We start from the raw sequence: 18,657 nt of genomic DNA on the forward strand, positions 1-18,657 counted from the left end.
GATTATTATTAAAACAGTACAAAATGAGTTCCCTCTGTCTTGAAAAAAGTATAAGCTGAAATGATCATATAGAAATAGTTGTGTAATATTTTTGCTGAAATTTTGTGATGTTGTAGGGGAAATTAGATCCTGTTATTTAAAGTCTGGAAATCAGAAAGAAGGCCCTTTACAGCATCAGCCGTCAAATTATGATGGTTTCTCTCATGCTCGGTAAGTGGAGGGAGCTCTGTTTTCGGGTTTAGGAGCTGTAGCTTTGCTGGGGGACATGCACCTTACTCTGATTGTAAATGAAGTGGGGATCCTGGTGTAGAATGAATGTGTTAATCCGCTTGTAGGTGTCAAAGCATGTGGGTTTTGTGTGAAAGAAAAAGAAAATCTGACCTTGTAGAGTAATCAAAAATAAATGGAACCATTTTCATAGTAGCCACTTCCAAACATGAATATACCATGTAGGTATAAATAGAGAGGAACCTGTGTAAACAATAATGTTCCCTTCAGGAAAGATGTTGATGTAGCTTGAGAACATGTTATTAAATTTGTCCCAAGGAATGGACTAGAAATGTAGTTAGTTCTTGTCTGCACTAATGAAGGCAAGCTTTTGTAGATAGACAGGCTAAACATCTTTTCTATTTTCCTTCAGAATGTGTTGAATAACTTTCTTAATTATGTTAATTAAGTTGGTATTAAATGAGCCTGCATATCCGGAACATACACGGATTAATGGTGGCATTGGGCAAGCTGTCAATCTTATTAGTGGCAGACCGAATTTATCATTCATCCTGGACTTTAGGATTCTTTAAGGATAATTCATATGAGCATGCCTCAGTTGCTTGCTCTAAGTGTGGAAGTGCATTTTTCATGTCCATTTCTTTAGAATTGTATGTATATTTGAGGATTTATGGGAGACTTTTGTGGTGTGACTGGAATGCCTTAGGCCTCGTGCCTGGAGAGTGTAAAAGGAGTTATAGGAATCTTAATTACAGATCCTGTGATTCAGTGTTCCTTCCCAAGGTCAAAGTTTCCTTACCAGGTGTGTATGGGAAATTCAAGGGGAAGCCTCCCTTGTGCCTGGAATAAAGGCTGTCCTTGTCTTTGCAGTCTGGCCCCCAGGTGGAACTCTGTTGTGTGCCAGCCTTTTAGGGTGTTCTCTTGTGGCAGCCACTGCCACGTCTCACCTGCCTAAGAATGCTAACGTCAGCCTTTCTGGTAGATCTGACGGGTACTGCAGGTGATGGCTCTCCCTGGCCACACAATCCCAGCTGGGCCCTGACCCTGAAACAGCCTGCTTGTGTCCGAAGTCACTCCTGTGGGGAACAGTCCTATTCTTCATTGCCGACATGCTTCCACTCTTCCTCTGTCTCCCTCAGGGACCCTTGTACCAATCAAAACAGACAGAAAACAAAATTCTCCTTTTCCAGCCAAAAAGCATGCAAAGTCCCTATGCAAATGGAGACCTGAGAGGTGAGGGAGGTTTGCCATCCACATCTTAGCTTCAGCCTCCAGGACATTCTGTTACAATGGTTTCATGAATTTAGTCATCTAAGATGGCAGCCTTCTCAGACAGAATGTTTAATTACACGAGAACACAGCTTTGAAAGCTGTCATATTATTCTGAAATCCTTGGTTGAAAGCTATAGTGTTTTTAAACTAAATTTAGAACCATATAAACCTCTTATTTTATCCCAAAATAAAGTTACAAGACTTTAAAATTTTTATTTTTCTGGATAAATGTGCTTCACTTTTCTCCTGGGTAAATACTTCGACTGCATTTGCTGGTAATGCCAATTAGAATAAGGCCGCATATCCAGAGCCTTAAAAAACTAAAAGTATACAGTGTGCAGGTAAGAATTAGAGAGAGGGCCTATAGGGTTTTCAACAAGCCCCACTTTCTTAGACCATGCCTCAGCTGCCCATTAACTCACTTCCTCCCCTTAATTTCTCTCTCTCTATTAAATGTCCTCCAACTCCTACTTTCTTTCATTTTCCCTGCATTCCTTTCCATATTAGAGCTCTTTTCTTTTTAACCTGCCCCCCATTTCCAGAGCTGCCTGGGCTTCAGTTTTTCATGATGCGTTTACTCATAGTGAAAGCGCTCTTGGTGAGGTTAAGTTATAGCACGGCTGGAGTGTTGGGGGATTCTGAATGTGTTTAGCGGAGCTTTCTTCTGAAGCCATGTGGCTTAGTAGAGAGTCTCAGAATATCATTCCTTTCCTGGCCCTGCCTTTTCATGTAAATAGAACCGTTAGACCCCTTTCTGTTACACGTGAGAGCAGTCCAAGTCAAACAGGCTTCATCAGAGTGGGAATTTTGGGGTCATGTAATAGAGACGTCTTGGGTAGATGTCTTCAAGGGTGTGGTTTCTCTTTCTCCATCATTCTCCTGTTCCTCTGTTTTGACACCACTCTCCAATACCTCACCTTGGTGGTCAAAAGATGGCTGTAGTAGCCCCAAACGTTATGTCTTCTCTCATTCCAGTCCAGCAGGGACAGTGTGCTTCTTTTCCATAAATCCCAATATATCTCACTGTGTCTGACTGGTTCTGACTGGCCATGTACCCTGAGCCCCATCACTAAGGCAAGACCTTGGCTTGGATCTATGTTCATACACACAGCTGGAATTGTAGGTTCCCTCTGAGAATGTATGGAGGTGGCTCTTCAGAGGGAAATTTCGAGTAGGGTGGATGGATGCTGGGCAGCAAAAATCAACAGATGACCCCTGAAGACTCTCTGTTTTTGGTAATATGGCAACTGAATTAATTACTGAGCTTCTTTAAAGAGAAAGATGATCAAGTTTTGTAAAAACAACTTTCCCCTTAAAGAAAAACTATGTAATGCCCCTAGTTGTCTCTAGCATTTCTTGTATGTGAACATTCTGATAGATAAGGTCTTGGTCCACCAGTCTCACATGCCAAGTTCTAAGTCTGATCACCTACTCTTTCCCCAAGATAATTTGACAGAGTCTTAAGTCTTAAGAGTTCTAGGAAAGAATGACATATTGCCATGCATATCTTCTCTTTCTTGTGCTTCAAAGATAAAATAAAATAGTATACATGTTTACTATTATATGTATAGACTATTATTTGAGAATATATATATTCTTTACATTGTCTACTCTTTGAAATAAGTTAGTCTTTTAGAGAGGACTTTGTTATGGGTTTTTATGGCAATTCACTGGCCCATTTGGGCATAGGAGATGTACAGTGCTTCCTGTTTGATGCGTGAGCACAAAACTCTAGTCACTTCGCTTAGCAAAATAATAGCATTGAAGCTGTTCTCTAGGCAGTTCTGGAAAAGCAGTTAAAGGGCTGCCATCTGTTTAATTCATACATAGGAAAAATGGCTTCATCCTCTGTAGAGTCAGATGATCTGGATTTAAATTGCTGTCTGACAGGCTTATGGTGGATATTCCAACAGTCTCAAACTCCTCCCCAGACTCAGAGATGTTGAAAGCTATGCCTCCCATTCATGGGAAGCTAATTTCTTTGGATTTGTAATAAGCCTTGGCTTTCGTGGACGCTCATGATGTGATGATGATTTGGCTATCTTTGAATTGGTTGTATGAAAGAAAAATTGTTGTAAAATAGGATAAAAGCAAGAAAGCTGGTTCAATTGAAATATTTTAGTCCCTGCATTAACATACCTCTGTGTGTGTGTGTGTGTGTGTGTGTATGGAGGAGAGTGTCATCTCTATCTCTGACATAAAAAATGACATGAGAGCAGAATGCAGCTGATTGAGTGCAATGCCAGCAGGTCAGGATTTTGCACCCTGGAGGGCCAGGTCACTCACATCTGACACCTGTGTTCCGGTGTGCCTCGAGTCTTTCTGTGGGAAGCCACATTATGGCATTTCCTGGCCCTGAAGGAAGCGTTTTCCTATAATCATTCTGGTAGTAGCAGCCACCACTTATTAAATATGTATTATGTGCTAAGCACTGTGCTAAGTATTAAATTATCTGATTTCATCTGCATGACAAAACTGAGGGAGGTGACATTAGCTCCATTTTACAGAGAAAGATACTAAGACTGATCAAGAAACACGCTCAACCTCAGTAGCTAGTAAGTGGCCAGTGGACACTTAAATCTCCCCCAATCTGCCCTGCCTGGAGCAGGGGCCGCAAGCTCAGAGTTCCTGGTGCCCAGGCAGGTAATATAAATAGGTGAAGCGGGCCCAGTGCACATGACTGGAGGGGTGGCTACTGCAGTACATTGAGGGAATTTATCCTGTCTACAGAGGGTTGCTGCTACTTATTTTCAGTTTACTGAAAATTAAAAATAAATACCAGCTCAAGAAGCCTGGGGTGACTGGATTTTTCGGTTTGTTCCATGTGGAGCTGGAAATCACAGGTATTTGTAAAAATCTAGTTTGTGTAATGTTGTCAGTTTTAATTTTTTTGAGATACCATGGAGCACAGATGACATGTGTGTGGTTGGCTGTGGCCTGTGGGCTGCCAGTTGTCAAGTCCTGCTCTGAAGCCTGGGTCTTCACTCTGAGCTCTGAGCTCCCCTGTTGAGCAGCCCTTCTTACTAACACCTGCGATATTGGTACGCCCTCATGTGGTCCCCACCGCCTGAGCAAGTACGCGGTGAGCTGCTCCTCCAGACCGCTGTTATAGCCCTATCCCTCACCTCCCCGCTCCGTGAGACCCACACTAGCCGACCTTCAGCTGTTCCTCTCACAAACCTCTGCTCTTCTTTGCCTCGAATGCCCTTCTCCACTCGTTTCCACCTTTTGGAATTCTCATCTTTCAAAGCAGAAATTGCAATCTGCCTCTTTTATACTTCTCTCCTTATCAATCCTCACCATGAAAATAACTCCATCCTTCCATGTTGCTATCAGAAGACTGCTTATCACGTTCTCCTTGGTGCTTCATTTATTTGTGCAGGACTCCCATCTCTTCTTCTGGATTGTGTTTGTCTAAGGAAAAGTGACCATGACTAGCATGCCTTTATAGCCCTCACTTAGTCCTCTGTAGGTAGATGTTCAATAAATATTGAATTGAATCAAATTGAACCTTGGAAATGACAAAGATAGCCCAGTTGGAGTTCTGGACAGTGCAGAGTCCAGCTGGGCATATAGGGATAGCAGGTGAGAAGCTGAACAAGTGGAGAGGAGTCAGGCCATGGGGACCATGAAGCCTGGTTGGGAATTCACGCTTTCTTCTATTTGCAGCAGGAGTAATTAGACCTATTTGCAGAGAGATGTGACCCGATGGGTGTAGGATCATCAAAACAACATCAACAAATAACTCCCTCACCTTGTGAGGGGTGGGGGGCAAGATCCAGAAGGACTAGCAGTTTGCCTGGTCAACATATTTGAATACAGAATGTTATCTTCTCCTTTTATAAGTCGGAAAATGGAGGAAAAAGAAAACCCTGAAAATGACTCTCTTTAAACCACTCTACATAGAAATCAGAGGTTGAGACTCAAATTAGATTTTCTTGTCCTGTGTTCCATTCATTCAGGGGAAATAATTCTCTCTGTCCATAGGAGAGGTGACTGTGGTGGAAAATGTGACATCGGGAACCATATTTCTCTGAAATCAGAGGTTTCGCATCTTGCAGCATAAACACGAGTTTTAGTCTTAGGCTGGACCAGGTTCCAATTCCAGTACTAACTGTAACTTTTTGTTTGACATTGAGCAGCTTGCTTAACCACCTTAAGCATCAGTTTTCTAATCCATAAACAGAAATGACGCTAGTAGTTAATTCACCGAGTGCCTTTACTTTTTGTTTACTTTATTTATTTATTTTGTGAGGAAGATTAGCCCTGAGCTAACATCTGTTGCCAATCCTCCTCTTTTTGCTGAGGAAGATTAGCCCTGGGCTAATATCTGTGCCCATCTTCTTCTACTTTATATGGAGGAACCCTGCCACAGCATGGCTTGATAAGCGGTGCGTGGATCCGTGCCCAGGATCCGAACCTGTGAACCCCGGGCCGCAGAAGTGGAGTGTGCGAACTTAACCACTATGCCACCGGGCCGGCCCATTTGGTGGCTTTAAAAGTTAACTATAATAGTATATATAGTGCTTAGGATAGTACCTGCCAGAGAGGACACTGAGTAAATGTTAGCTGCTGTTATTATCTTTAAACAAGGCAGTTGGACAGTGACTAAGTTCACTCTGACTTTATAGAGCAGAAGATCCTGACTTTAGGCCGTGGATGCCTTTCCTCTAGCCCTTTTTGCAGTCGCTTCATGAGATTTTCAGGTGGTTAAGTACTTTGTATTCTCCCTATCAACCTGTTGTGTTCCAACATTTTGGCCTCTATGGCAGTTTTAGAGTAGGCAGCTTTAATATTATATCCCTGGCTTTTAATGCCATTAAATTTTGGGTTTTCCTACTATAGTAAATGTAAACTTTGATTTTGAACTTAAAAGCATTCCTAGTTGGGGCTGTTTCTAAGCTTTGCAGACATGGAAGATATTGGAAAAGCAGCCTTTTCCCTCTCAGGCGACTTCAGTAGCTGGGAGTGCCTCCAACTAGGCTATTAAACCACCAGTTCTTGTTACTGGCAAGAAAGCCATTGCTCTTCGCCATTGTTATGCCTAGTTGCCATGTGACAGTTTTATATCCCTGACTCCCCAAGTATGAATAGGGAATTGTTTGCAATGTACCTTCCATATCTCTTTGGGGATTTCTGGAGGAAACCAGGAGAGGAAACAAATTTCCCTCATTGGCCCCACTGTCTTTGTGGGAACCAAGACATTTCTCGATAACTGTCAAAGAAATATAAGCGGCATTTTCCGGTAGCACAATAGCTGTCCATAAAGCAGATACCTTTGGTAACATTATCTAATGTAGTTCTGCTTTCCCCAGAAACTAGAATGAGGGAACTATGGCTTGAATTGCAGCATTTGGAATTGCTACTTAAAAAAAACTTTCAGAGGATGACTTCATTACCCAGAACACAGGATCGATTCAATAGCTCAGAGCCTAAAGTGAACTGATCTACCTAGAAATTTAAGTTACCAGTCTGCCTAGCAAATGGAAGTTGAAGTAGGCTGTCTGCCTAGGAAGTTGAAGGTGAAGCTGTCTAGAAAGTTGAATTGTGTTTTGTGTCAAAAGGGTTCTTTGTGCAATGGACTTTTGTTATTTCCCCTGTAGGTCTTGCAATTAAAGCTTGATAGTTTCTCTTTGTTCAGCAAAGATTTACATTTCATTTGTCTATAAATTCTTCCAAGCCACATGGCAGAGCTTTCTTCTGTGAAAGATATATAACTATGCTTCAGTATTAATCCAGCTTTCTGGTGTCATAAGCAATCTAATGAAAATGCATATGAAATGCATATTGTCTGCTTTTCAGTTTAATCTGGTAGGAAGACATAGTACTTACATTCATTTTGAGTATCTGTTACTCGTAAAGTTGGCCTAGTAGTTAACGAATGGAAGACTTATTCTTGGGCAAATTAGTTTACAGGATTTTTATTGGGGATTTTTGTACCACAACTTGTTTTTAGTTAAAAAGTGGAGTAGATTGGGTACTAATGTATTTATTTATCTGGATTCACTCATTTTTGGCTTTTATTTGTTTATGGATCATTGTAGTACTTGTCGAAGCAAATATTGTTCTCATTATAAATTAGGTTTATTTTTGAAAGCTGCCCGAAATCTCTAAACCCATTGTATGCTGTACTCCAAAGGTGGATTGAAGCCCTGTGCTTAATCTTTATTGCTTCCTCAGAATTCTTACTCTTTTGTTGACATTATCAGCCTGTCTGACTCTTATCTCAATAAAACCTCCCTTGCTTATTAGGGTCAACTCTCAAAGAAGCCCTTGAAAGCCACAATGCTTATGAATATACCTGGTTCCCAAAGAAGGTAAGCAGGCAGAAAGTTGCAAAAAATAATAATCTCTTTTAGACTCTCTTTTTTATATGAGTCAGAAGAAAGAGTGATCCCTGGTTTGGAATAACTGAGACAGAATGTGGGGCACTGAACTTAGTCAGTTAGGTCTTCAAAATGTAGAGTAACATGCTGTGAATTCTCCCAATATTAGCCATGCCCAGTTCTGTGTCCCATTCAAGTATAAGTTGAAACTTTCAACTCTAATTATGAACACTTGAGAGTATGCGTATAGCTGCCTCACTCTGTTGACTTGCGTAATAGAGAGTTATGTCTTTATTGCTTTAAATTTCAAAACTTTGGGGGTTCTTGGTGCCTATGATCCATAGAGGTGGAAGTGATCAGGAAGAAGCAAATGATTATCTGGAGATTTGCCTTTGAAGAGTTTCTGCCCTTCTAAATGTCTGTACCCTCTCTTTCTTGTTTTTCAGTGGTTACTGCCTGCTCTTTTCACTGTAGTGCTTATTTTGTTTTTTTAGACACATTAGAGAGAGATGAAATGTTCATCCGGGCACAGAGTCATAAGGATGGAAGGTTTATGAGATTGACTCTAGAAAGACTTCTGTTCTCTGAGGCACCTTCTCTGAATCCCTGGGAAGAGGCTCTGCCACACAGTGGGCTTCTGTTCCCGTGGTCACAGCCCCGACCGCCACACGGTGGCAGTCAGAGCCCATGCTGGAAGGCCTTATCTCACTCCCCCTCTGGTGCTCCCTCTTTCTCAAATGCACGGATGAATTTTGCTGTCATATAACAGAAGAGTTGTTTGCAGACTTTAAAACAAGAATCCCTGTTAAAATTCTAAATTGCAGGTTATAGTTTTCAAAACAGTGCTGCTTTATTTAAATATCCCACATATTGAACATGTGCTGTGATTTTCATTTCTAAGCTCCCCCTCTGTGTGGCTTGTTCCCATGTCCCCCAAGTCAGCCTGAGAAAGCAGAGGACAGGCAGAAAAAGAGAAGATTTCTCCCTCAGGCTGGTGGGCTATAATTTTTGAGATCTGGGGAAGATGAAGAATTTCAGGAATGTTTTTACACATCAATGGGAAAATGTAGAGGCAGCACATGTATTTTGACTATTTGTTGCTTGTAGAAGTTTAGGGGAGTGAAAACCTGGGGAGTACCATATGATGGAATATCGTCACCGTCACTTGGATACCCACCTGTGCCCATGCAGAAGTGCACCATTCTGGCCCAGACTAGATTCTAGCCCCTGGTCCATCTTCATTTCCTTCTAGTCTCTGCTCTTTTTGTAGTTTCCACCATTAGTCACTACTTCTGCTATTGCTCTGAGCTCAATCTATGTTAAATCAATCTATCTATGCTATAGCCCTGACCCAAACTAGTTTAGCAGAGATTAACCAGAGAGCAGGATAATCCAGGCCAGATGTGCAAGGATCGCTCTGTTGGCGTTCAGAATGCAGTTGCTACGGGTTTGGAATATTTCCATTTCCATTGCTATTGCAGAGGAGGAAGTGTTTCTTGAAACTTAGCACTTTCACTTTATGTCTATTAACATGAGGGGAAATCTCAGGCCTTAAGTTAGTAAAACAGAGATTTTTTAGATGATTGTGCAGCACACAGTCCATAGCTTAAAAAGGGAGACTAAGCAGCAGACAGTCTGAGATACAAGTGAAAGAAGACAGACAGGAATTCTTCAAGGATTGGTAGGAAGATTCCTGTCCACTGAGTAATTTTTGTGACATGGTAGATTTTTTGGTTCTTGAGTGGGCAAGCTAGTTCCATGGATTACAACCATAACATCAGGACCCCAGAAAACTGTGTCAGACTAAGGGGATATACATCTCTTCCAGTTGAGCAATGCTTACCGAGCATTTAATCATCTCCTTCTGGCCTGACAGGAAGCCCGTATACACATAACAGTGCAGGTTTTCTGATGAGGACATACCCAGTCATAAAGCTCAGAGGAGGATCTTTCTTCATATCATTGTACCTTGTCTAGAATATTCAACTCGTGTAAAGGAGGTTAATTAAGAGGGATCTTAACATACTGTTTGAGTCTGTCTTTGTAAAATAAAGAGGATTAGGTGTGAGTTGAGGGCAAGACACCCTTCCCCCATTCCAGCTAATAGAGACAACTAGGATTGATACATTATTTATGTGAAAAGCATAGGGGTCATGTTGCTATTTAATATGAGAGTAAACAAAGTCCTATATCAATAGAAGGAAATAAAAAGCTTAGATGTGATTATTAAGTGTCTGCTTTATGGGAGGCACCATTCAGTGCTTTACATACCTAGTTGGATTTAATTCTCATGACAATCCCTGTGAGGAAGGGATCTTCCCTATTTTATAGGTGAAGATTTGAGGTAGGAAACAGCATGCTTATAGGCACAGATAGTAAGTAGTAGAGCAGTAGTTCAAGCCTAGTTCTGTTTAATTCTAGAACTCATCCAGAAGATTTTGAAAAGAAAACCGAGCCCTAGATTTTTGCATAGGATTTTTAAATGGCTTGCATAGGAAAATGATGTTATTTATTATTATTATTATTTTATAATCAGAAATATGCTAAGTAAAATGCTAAAATTAAGCCGTGGTGCATGGACACTTCCTCTTGTATTGTGTTTCCCAGCAGGAGGCACTGGCAGAGGCTGTATGCTGTAACAGCTGTTTGTTACCCTTTACACAATAGTCAATTGCTGGCATATTTCAGTTGGCAGTAGAGGGTGCCATACACTTTCTAGATTTTCCCACAGAAGCACGCATTTCCATCCCACCGCTGCCTATTTATAGTCATCACCTACCTTATCTACCGTGAAGTCGGATTAATCTTTGGGTTTTAGTGAAGTTCTGGCATTTGCTGAGTTTAGATTTCTCTGAATTTGTATTAACAAAATACTTTCAATCCTATTGTATTTTGCTATGAAACGACAGGATTACAGTACTCAGTGGTTTCTATACAAAGCAGAAAAGTTGGAATGAACATTGTCTTTATAAATCTAACCATTTTTTTCTCTGTTGTTACAGATATTATGTCACTAATATAGAAGGAAGCAAAAGCACTTTATAAAACAGTCATCCAAATCATGGAATGATTGGATTTTTAAGTTTTCAGACTCCATGTACTTATCCCACCTGATTCATTTCTTAAACCCTGACTTTAACATATGATGTTTCCTAAATGGTTCTTTACAAGGAGGCCTTTATTAAATGTGTCATTAAATAGTCATAAATTATGTCTTAAAAAAATGTAGAGAAGTTTCTGTGTGTGTGCGTGTGTGAATAGTGGAAGTATGTTAAATATTGTTCCTATAGAATAAATATTCATATGCTTATGAATAGTTCCTAGTAGTAGAAAGTTAGGAAAAAGAAAGATACAAAAACAGAGACTTTATAATGAAATGTGGTTAGAAATCAGAAGGTAATTACATTAGTGTAGCGTCTGCATTCCTGAGGTGGTTTGGGCCACAAGTACTATGAGACCCAAATTCAAAATGAGTTAAACAATAACAAGATGTATTATTTCAGAAAACAAGAAGTCCAAAGGTATGATCAGTGCAAGGCTGGTTAATTGAGAGATTCGATGCTGTCATCAAGAAACTAGTTTCGTTCCTTCTCTCAGCTCTGCTGTCCTCAGGGCTCCTGTCCTCAAGCTTGTCTCTCATGATGACAGTGTGGCTGCTGCGGCTCCAAGTGTTTCTTACTCACGTAGCATCTAAACACCAGGCAGAGGAGGGTCTCTTACTTTTGTTACCTTTAAGACGTAGAAAAACTTGCTGATGAGCTCCCTTATCCCCAGCTGACTCCCTTTTGCTACACAGTGGCCTCTTAGAATAATGTTACACTCCCATTCCAGAGCCAGACACTGGCAGGGGTGAATGGTATTACCATAATGGGCATGGGATGACCAGGATTTACCCCTAAGACTAGGGAGGGACCTAATCTCTCTTCTGAAGCACAAGGTCTTGGATGAATTGAATAAAATTAGAGTTATGTTAGTAGGAATTCTGTTAGAAATGACTGTAGGAAAGGCAGCCAATATCGTCTCCTCAAAGGCATGGGCACCCTGCTAGGAAAGCAGGTGAAGTGCGTCCTAGTTTTGCTTTCTGAGCCAAGGGAAAAATGCCAGGCATGAGTTTGCTTAAAGAGTTCTATTAATTTAAGTCCTGTCAATCTATATGTGATTAAAGACAATAAAACTATTTGATATAGATAACTAATTTAGTAATGTCCTTTTTTTTTAATTACTGGAGGCATTTCTTTTACCAAATGTGCACTTTCTTTGCTGTGGGTTGGGGGGTGGGGTGGTGAGGAGGAGATGCAGAGAGTGTGGGGGTTGGAGGAGCTAGCAGAGGTGTTAGATGACCACTGTTTCTGCCTAGTTGGTGTCTTGGGAATTATCCAGCCCACTGTTTATTATTTTAACAAAATATGAGGCTAGAAACTGTTGCTACCAGCTCCCCGTCCATTAAATATATAGAAAATTAAGATCATCATTTCTAGAACACCAGGCATCTACATACCTACCCTATGGCAAACTGTAACCCGGGATAGCCTGCATAATTTGAATGTGTGCAAGATGATTCCCCTTCTGCCTGAAGGTAGCTTTATATACACAGTTTTCAACTCTTAACCGCTTATGTGAGGTTGTAAAGTCTTATCCACTGCCTGTGATGGGAATCCCTAGTGTCCTCATGTTTGGACATAATAAATAGATGACTTCTCATACTTCCAGGTGACCGAAGCTTTTGTTTTGCCCTTCCTCAGAGAGATGCAGATCAGTTCCTCCAGTACCACAACTTCTGAGAGTCAAGATCCTTCATCCGGGGACCCTGCAGTCAGTGCCCTTCAACAACAGCTCTTACTAATGGTGGCTCGGAGGACCCAGTCAGAAACCCCACGGGTACGCTCCAGCATTGCTGTTTGTGAATGTTCCAGAAGCAGGGATCTTGAAACCTGTTTCTAGGTTGGATGACCTAACAGAATTAGTCAGGTCTTGCCCTGAACTTTACTCACTGGATTGTGGATATACCACTGCATGGTAGTCTACTGAATGAATGTGAAGAGAAACCATTTGGTTAACGGGTACCCTTCTTTTGATACTGACAGGATTGCCACTGTCTTAACTGCTCTTCCAAATGCATTAGAAATTCACTGACATTGATCTTTTGTTGCTGGGATGCACAAATCCTATAAGAGCTCACTTGGTTCGAATTCATGGTTTTCCCCATGGTTTGGAAAATACCTGGCTTTTTGTTAATTTGTCATGGCCTTATAAATTAAGCATTCAGAGATCCTTAAAGATAAATGTTTGACTTGAAGAGAGACTTTACTCTTGGAGCAAATGACATGATCATCAAGGGGCTTAAAATATGAAGCTTCCCAAAAGATAACTTGCTAATGTTCATTCACTTACTCACTGTACCTTTAATGAGACCCTGTGAGAGGCAGAGCAAAGAATTCAAAGCAAAAGATAACATGGGAGGTAAGATACACACCCAGACATGAACTTAGAGCTACAGATTCAATCCTGGGCACCTCAGAGAAAGAGGGTGGAGAAGGCTCCATAGAAGAAGGAATACTTGGGCCGGACCTTGAGGAAAGGTGGATTTCAGCTGGTAAGGAATGAGGGAAAAGGATTACAGATGGGATACTGTCGAGTTAGTGTGAAGTGTCTTTATGCTGTATTTACCATCCTCTTGGCAATGTTTTGATTTCTTCTAGAGAACCTCACCTATGAAAAAATAATACAGTTTTATATTTTTTATGATTGCCTAACCAAATTTTTCCAAAAGATGCTCGATAGTATAGTGGGTTGAAATCTACACACCATTGGTCATATGTGCAAAAAAAAAAATGTTGTGTTATCTTCTTTAATTTATTTTATTTATTTATTTTTTAATTTTTTGTTTATGTTGTGTTATCTTCTAACTGATCTCGTATTTGTCTGGAATCCTTATTGCTGCTGACTTGTGGGAGAGGAGGTTGGGTAGGGAAGACTTAAAAGTGCCAGTGAAGGGTAATCAGCCCTTTCAGGCTTGAAGGAGTTTCTGTGGGAGCAAGTATTCAGTTAATTCAAAGAATCAGTCTCTAGGGCTATTTCTTCACTTACGTGTGTTCAGTCTCTCCCTCTCCTCTTGTCCAGGGCCTCTGGTTGCAGGAAGCTTTCCTAGACCAAGGGAGGCAAGTGGAGGTGGGAGGGTGCCTCTGGTGGCCGAGCATTGCTCAGATGCCTGGCACCAGCCTGATCACTGGATGTTCTGGGTGGTGCCTCCAGAGGGGTGGCTGCTCCTGCCTGGTTAGAGTGCAGTGCTAGGATCCGCTGACCCTGCCATTAGCCCCAGCTCTGAGGACCCTGCATTCTGCGGCCTCCTCCTCTCCACCAGTATCTTTGGGTTCACCAATCTTTTCTGTACCTCTGTGTGCTCTCATGGGCCTGGACCCCAGCTGCGTCCTCCACGCTGCATGCCCTGTGGCCAGCCCCACCTCAGTGCCAGTGCTAGTTCCCACCACAAGCCGTGTTGCAGGGAGGCCTGGCAGAATGTGGGTTTTCTTTGAGAAACTTGCATTTTCTCTGATACAGACCTGGAAATCTCCAGCTCCCTACCACCCTTCCTGCCTCCAAAACGTCAGTGTTGAACCTCCAAGGAGGGGAAGGTTATATGAAAATATCCAGATAGTTTGGGAAGATGTGAATGTCATTGATTCCATGAGTGGCAGAGCCACAGGGAAACTAGGAACTTCAGATTGTCAGAGATGCAAATACATTGATTTAATATCTCAAAAACATCCCTGGTAGAGCAGAAACTCAGAAATAAGTAAATATTGCATGTATAAATTAGAAAGAGGCACACCACTCCTTATTTTACATTTAAAATTTTGTAAGTGGCACAATTATGTAAATAAGTGTATAAAAAACTAAATTCATATGTAGTATTTCGTTGTTAATCACTCAGCTGAATTTATTGATGAACATCAACTTTTTTAACTTTCTTAATTTTAAGTAAAATTTTAAAAATGTTGTTTTACTATGTAGGTATAGAGGTGGACAAATGAAGAGTGCTATCCAGACTCATATTGAGACCTTTAGTAATGTTTACAAAGGTCTCATATCAGAAAAAACTTCTTTAGTTTTACTATTTAGTTTTCCAAATTTAATTGATATCGCTAGGGAATTAGATTAGGTTTTGGCCACAAAATAACAATTAAGTTGTTTCCTGTTTGTTATGCCACACATATTTAGTGAAGACTTACTGTACCTTCAGCCCTGGGCTAGAGGCTGGGTATGCAGTGACAAAAAGACTCAGCCCTGCCTTCAGGCAGCTTAGCTGGTCAACCAATCAGCTATTTATGATGGAGATGATGCTCAGGATAGGCTCAGGTCTGTGGGACGTAGAAGTCCCCGGCCAGGATGCAGGGGATCAGGGAGGCTTCCTCAGTGAGGTGACATCTCAGCTGAAATATGGAGGATGAGTTGAAGTTCGCCACAGAAAAAGCTTGGGGGCAAAGGTCTGGAGGTGAGACAGAAAGCAGGTGTGTTCACCATTCTTGGAGGATAGACGCATAGGGGTAAAGACATGAGGAGCTGTTTCTTAGATAAGTCCAGGCAAGTTAAGCAGGAAATAGGGCTCTGAAGACAAAACTATTTAATAACTTCCCTTCCCCCATCCTCCCTCCCTCTGTCCTTCACAGCAGCCCGAGTGCAACATATGTGGACTAGGAGTCCCCTACCACAACATTATGTGAACTCTTCTTATTCTAGCAAAGGACCATATTGTACAGGGTCCCGTGGTGGCCAGGAGGTGAGCCCAGACCAGAGAAAAGACTTGTCAGAAGTTCTTCCTGGCACAAATAAAGTGTGTGTGCATTGAATGAAGCGGCTCTGCAAGGAGCAAGGGAAGTTCTCAGTAGGGCTGGTCAACTTCTTTTTATATTCCGCAGACGTGCGGAAGAGGTTCTTTTTCATCATCATGGCTGCAGAGCTTAGTTCCTGAGCACAAAGAGAAGGATGAAGCTTGGGGCACATGTGGAGTTGGTGAAATCTGTCCTCTGAACTCCAGATTAGCGTTGAGGGGATTTGAATATTATCAATCACAGTCTCACATGCAGCCATGTTATAAACTGGTACTTCTCTGTGCCTCAGTTTATCCATCATGCACTTCTAACCTCATTGGTTATATTCTATAGGTTCATTACCATGACTTTAAAATCTTACATTGTTCCATTATGTTGCATAAGTATTTGAGTAATCCCCTTGAAACATCTTCTTTATTACGCTACTGGTTGAGAGGCAGGCCCAGTCCACTCAAAGACAGTGTTGGATCTGTGGGAATATGGCATTTTCTGATGCCATTTACTCTCACCTGGATCTAGTTTCAAGCCCATTCAACTTGTCCCACATTAAAAGATGAGATAGTATTTTATGTGAATGTGCTCTGTAAACTAAGGCTCTGTGTAAGTCTATGAGAGTGGCATTATTGTTATTATTATTTTAAATGGAGATAATAACACCTATGTAGAAGAGTTATTGTGAGGTTTAGAGGATTAGAGGTAATATATGGCAAAATTATGCCTTTAATAATCAAAGACAATTCATCAAAATTCTTATCAGTTATATGGAACACTTGAAGGTGCTATTATTTGGAACAGTATATTTTTTCAGGAAGCGTGGGGGAGGAGAGGAGACCTTTACATTCTTAACTGTTTTAATTCTACCAAAAAATATTTCTGAAATGTACTGTATACTTCCCTGTCTTCTCAAACTGAATATGCTGATCATCATTTAACTAGTTCTTGATAATTCACATTCATTAAATGAAACTTGAGTATTATGCTGTAAGTAGAAATCCATTTGGGGAGTGTAAGCAAATGCAGTTATCTTGTTTCTTAAAAAGGGTTTGTGTTCAACTTACACCCTGTCTCCCTACTTTTAGTAATCTTTTTCTTCTAAGAGTAGAATAAAAATTGCAGACCTGAGTTACTGGGCAAAGTGACGTGCTTGTTCTTTGGTGAGGCTTAATTAATGAATCAGAGACAGAAGCAGCCTTTTGGTCAGTGTGTCTGTGTATTCACATAAGTCATAGATAGAGAGCTCCTTCTCGGTCTGCATTGTGGGTCCTCACCCCTGCCAGCCCCATTATTGCTGATGCGCTCCAGGAGTTCTGCCCTGGACGCCTTTCCTCCACGCCCTCTCCAGGGATATCTCTCTTACACGCTCCCATGGCTGGCTTCTCTCTCTCTCTCTAGATCTATAGGTACAGATATAGATGTGTTGATACTTGGGTTTGTGTCCCTGTGTTTTCAGTGCTGGTTTGCTTGTCTACTCCCCAGGAACTTCTAAACCTGTTGAAATTCTGTCTTGTTATCATTTGAATTCTCAGCATATACTACATATAGTGTCTAACTTATATAATCAACAATAAACATTTGTTGGATGAAAGAGTAAATGAATGATTAAAGTGATGAGAAAAATTTGAATTTGAAATTTGTACCAGAGAACAGGCTAAGGATAATTGTTGTAATTCACTGAAATATTTAGCTCTGGGCTTCCTTGGTATTTAAGGCAAAAAATGACATTCTATGAACTTTATTTTCTCATAGAAGAAGTTGTGATGGGCCGATTTGTGTTACCTCAAAATTTATATGTTGAAGTCCTAATCCCCGGTACCTCAGAGTGTGAGTGTATTTGGAGATAAGGTCTTCAAAGAGGTAATTACATTCAAATGAGATCATTAGGGTGGGCCCTGATCCAGTATGGCTGGTGTCCTCATAAGAAGAGGAGATCACAGAGTAGGAGACACAGAGCAGTCACACAGTGGAAGACCATGTGAAGACAGGGGGAGAGGATGGCCCTCTACAAGCGAGGGACAGAGGCCTCAGAGGAAACCAACCCTGCTGACACCTTGATCTCAGGCTTCTAGCCTCATGCATTGTGAGGAAATACATTTCTGTTTTTTAAGCCACCCAATTTGTGGTATTTTGTTATGGTGGCCCTAGAAAAATAACAGAGAAAGTGAATCACTTTTTCTTTGTGTTAAATTCTGAGATGTTTTTTAAACAAGGATTTTCATTTAAGCAGCAATAAATAGCACAATATGCCAGAATCTCTAATAAGTTTTGCATAAGATGTAGACATAGTCTTCAAAATTTTTTTTTTTTTTTTTCTATACAGACCTTCCTTAACAGCAAAGGGTGTAATATTAAACTCAACTTAGGCAGAATATTTTTCTTACAATTCAGAAGAGTGCTATCATCTTTGTTGTTGCTTACCTTTGACCTGTTTATGCATCATACATGAATTCCCACATCGCATAACAGTACACCATGGTCACCTTGTGCACATATTTCTTACTGGCACTCTTTGTCCATGGAGCAAAAAGGAAAAGGATCCCTTTTGGGTGGAAGGTTTACTATAAACCACAAATTCAATGTCATTAAAAGAAGATGCTGTTCTTGCTGACATGACACCAGGCAGTTTCCACTAAGCTCTCTTTTATGTTGGAATAGAATTCCAGACACAAGCAGCACTTACCATCTCAACTTTCCTGTAATAATACAGTCAATCCGTCCTGTATATTGCCTTCAAGATGGATCAACTTTCCCTTGAAATACCTTTTGCATTAATATTTTATAATCAGAATAACTCCATGCTCCATAAGCTGAGTCAGTGAATTAGCATCTGGGAACAGAAAGATGGTAAAATCACTTCCTCAGAGAGTTCTGCAGTGGTCTCCAATGAAGCAGGTGTGCTGTCCTTATGCATGCCGGGCATTTTGACATCAATGACTTTCACTGAATTAAGAAAAAAATCATGTAGTCTGCCAAAGTATACCTTTCTTATAAGTCAAAGAGAAATG

At 40.9% G+C, this 18,657-nt stretch overlaps 1 protein-coding gene across 1 annotated transcript in view; it reads left to right on the forward strand.

Moving 5' to 3' along the window:
• Positions 1–18,657, forward strand: part of PCNX2 (pecanex 2) — a 295,490-nt gene that overhangs the window by 46,002 nt on the left and 230,831 nt on the right. Inside the window, exons 8-9 of the mRNA XM_058543013.1 lie at positions 117–210; positions 12,569–12,704. Of these exons, the coding sequence (XP_058398996.1) occupies positions 117–210; positions 12,569–12,704 (230 nt within the window). The remainder of the gene's footprint in view (positions 1–116; positions 211–12,568; positions 12,705–18,657) is intronic.

This window comes from Diceros bicornis, chromosome 6 (genome assembly GCF_020826845.1).
Source record: "Diceros bicornis minor isolate mBicDic1 chromosome 6, mDicBic1.mat.cur, whole genome shotgun sequence".
In the NCBI taxonomy this organism is placed as follows: domain Eukaryota; kingdom Metazoa; phylum Chordata; class Mammalia; order Perissodactyla; family Rhinocerotidae; genus Diceros; species Diceros bicornis.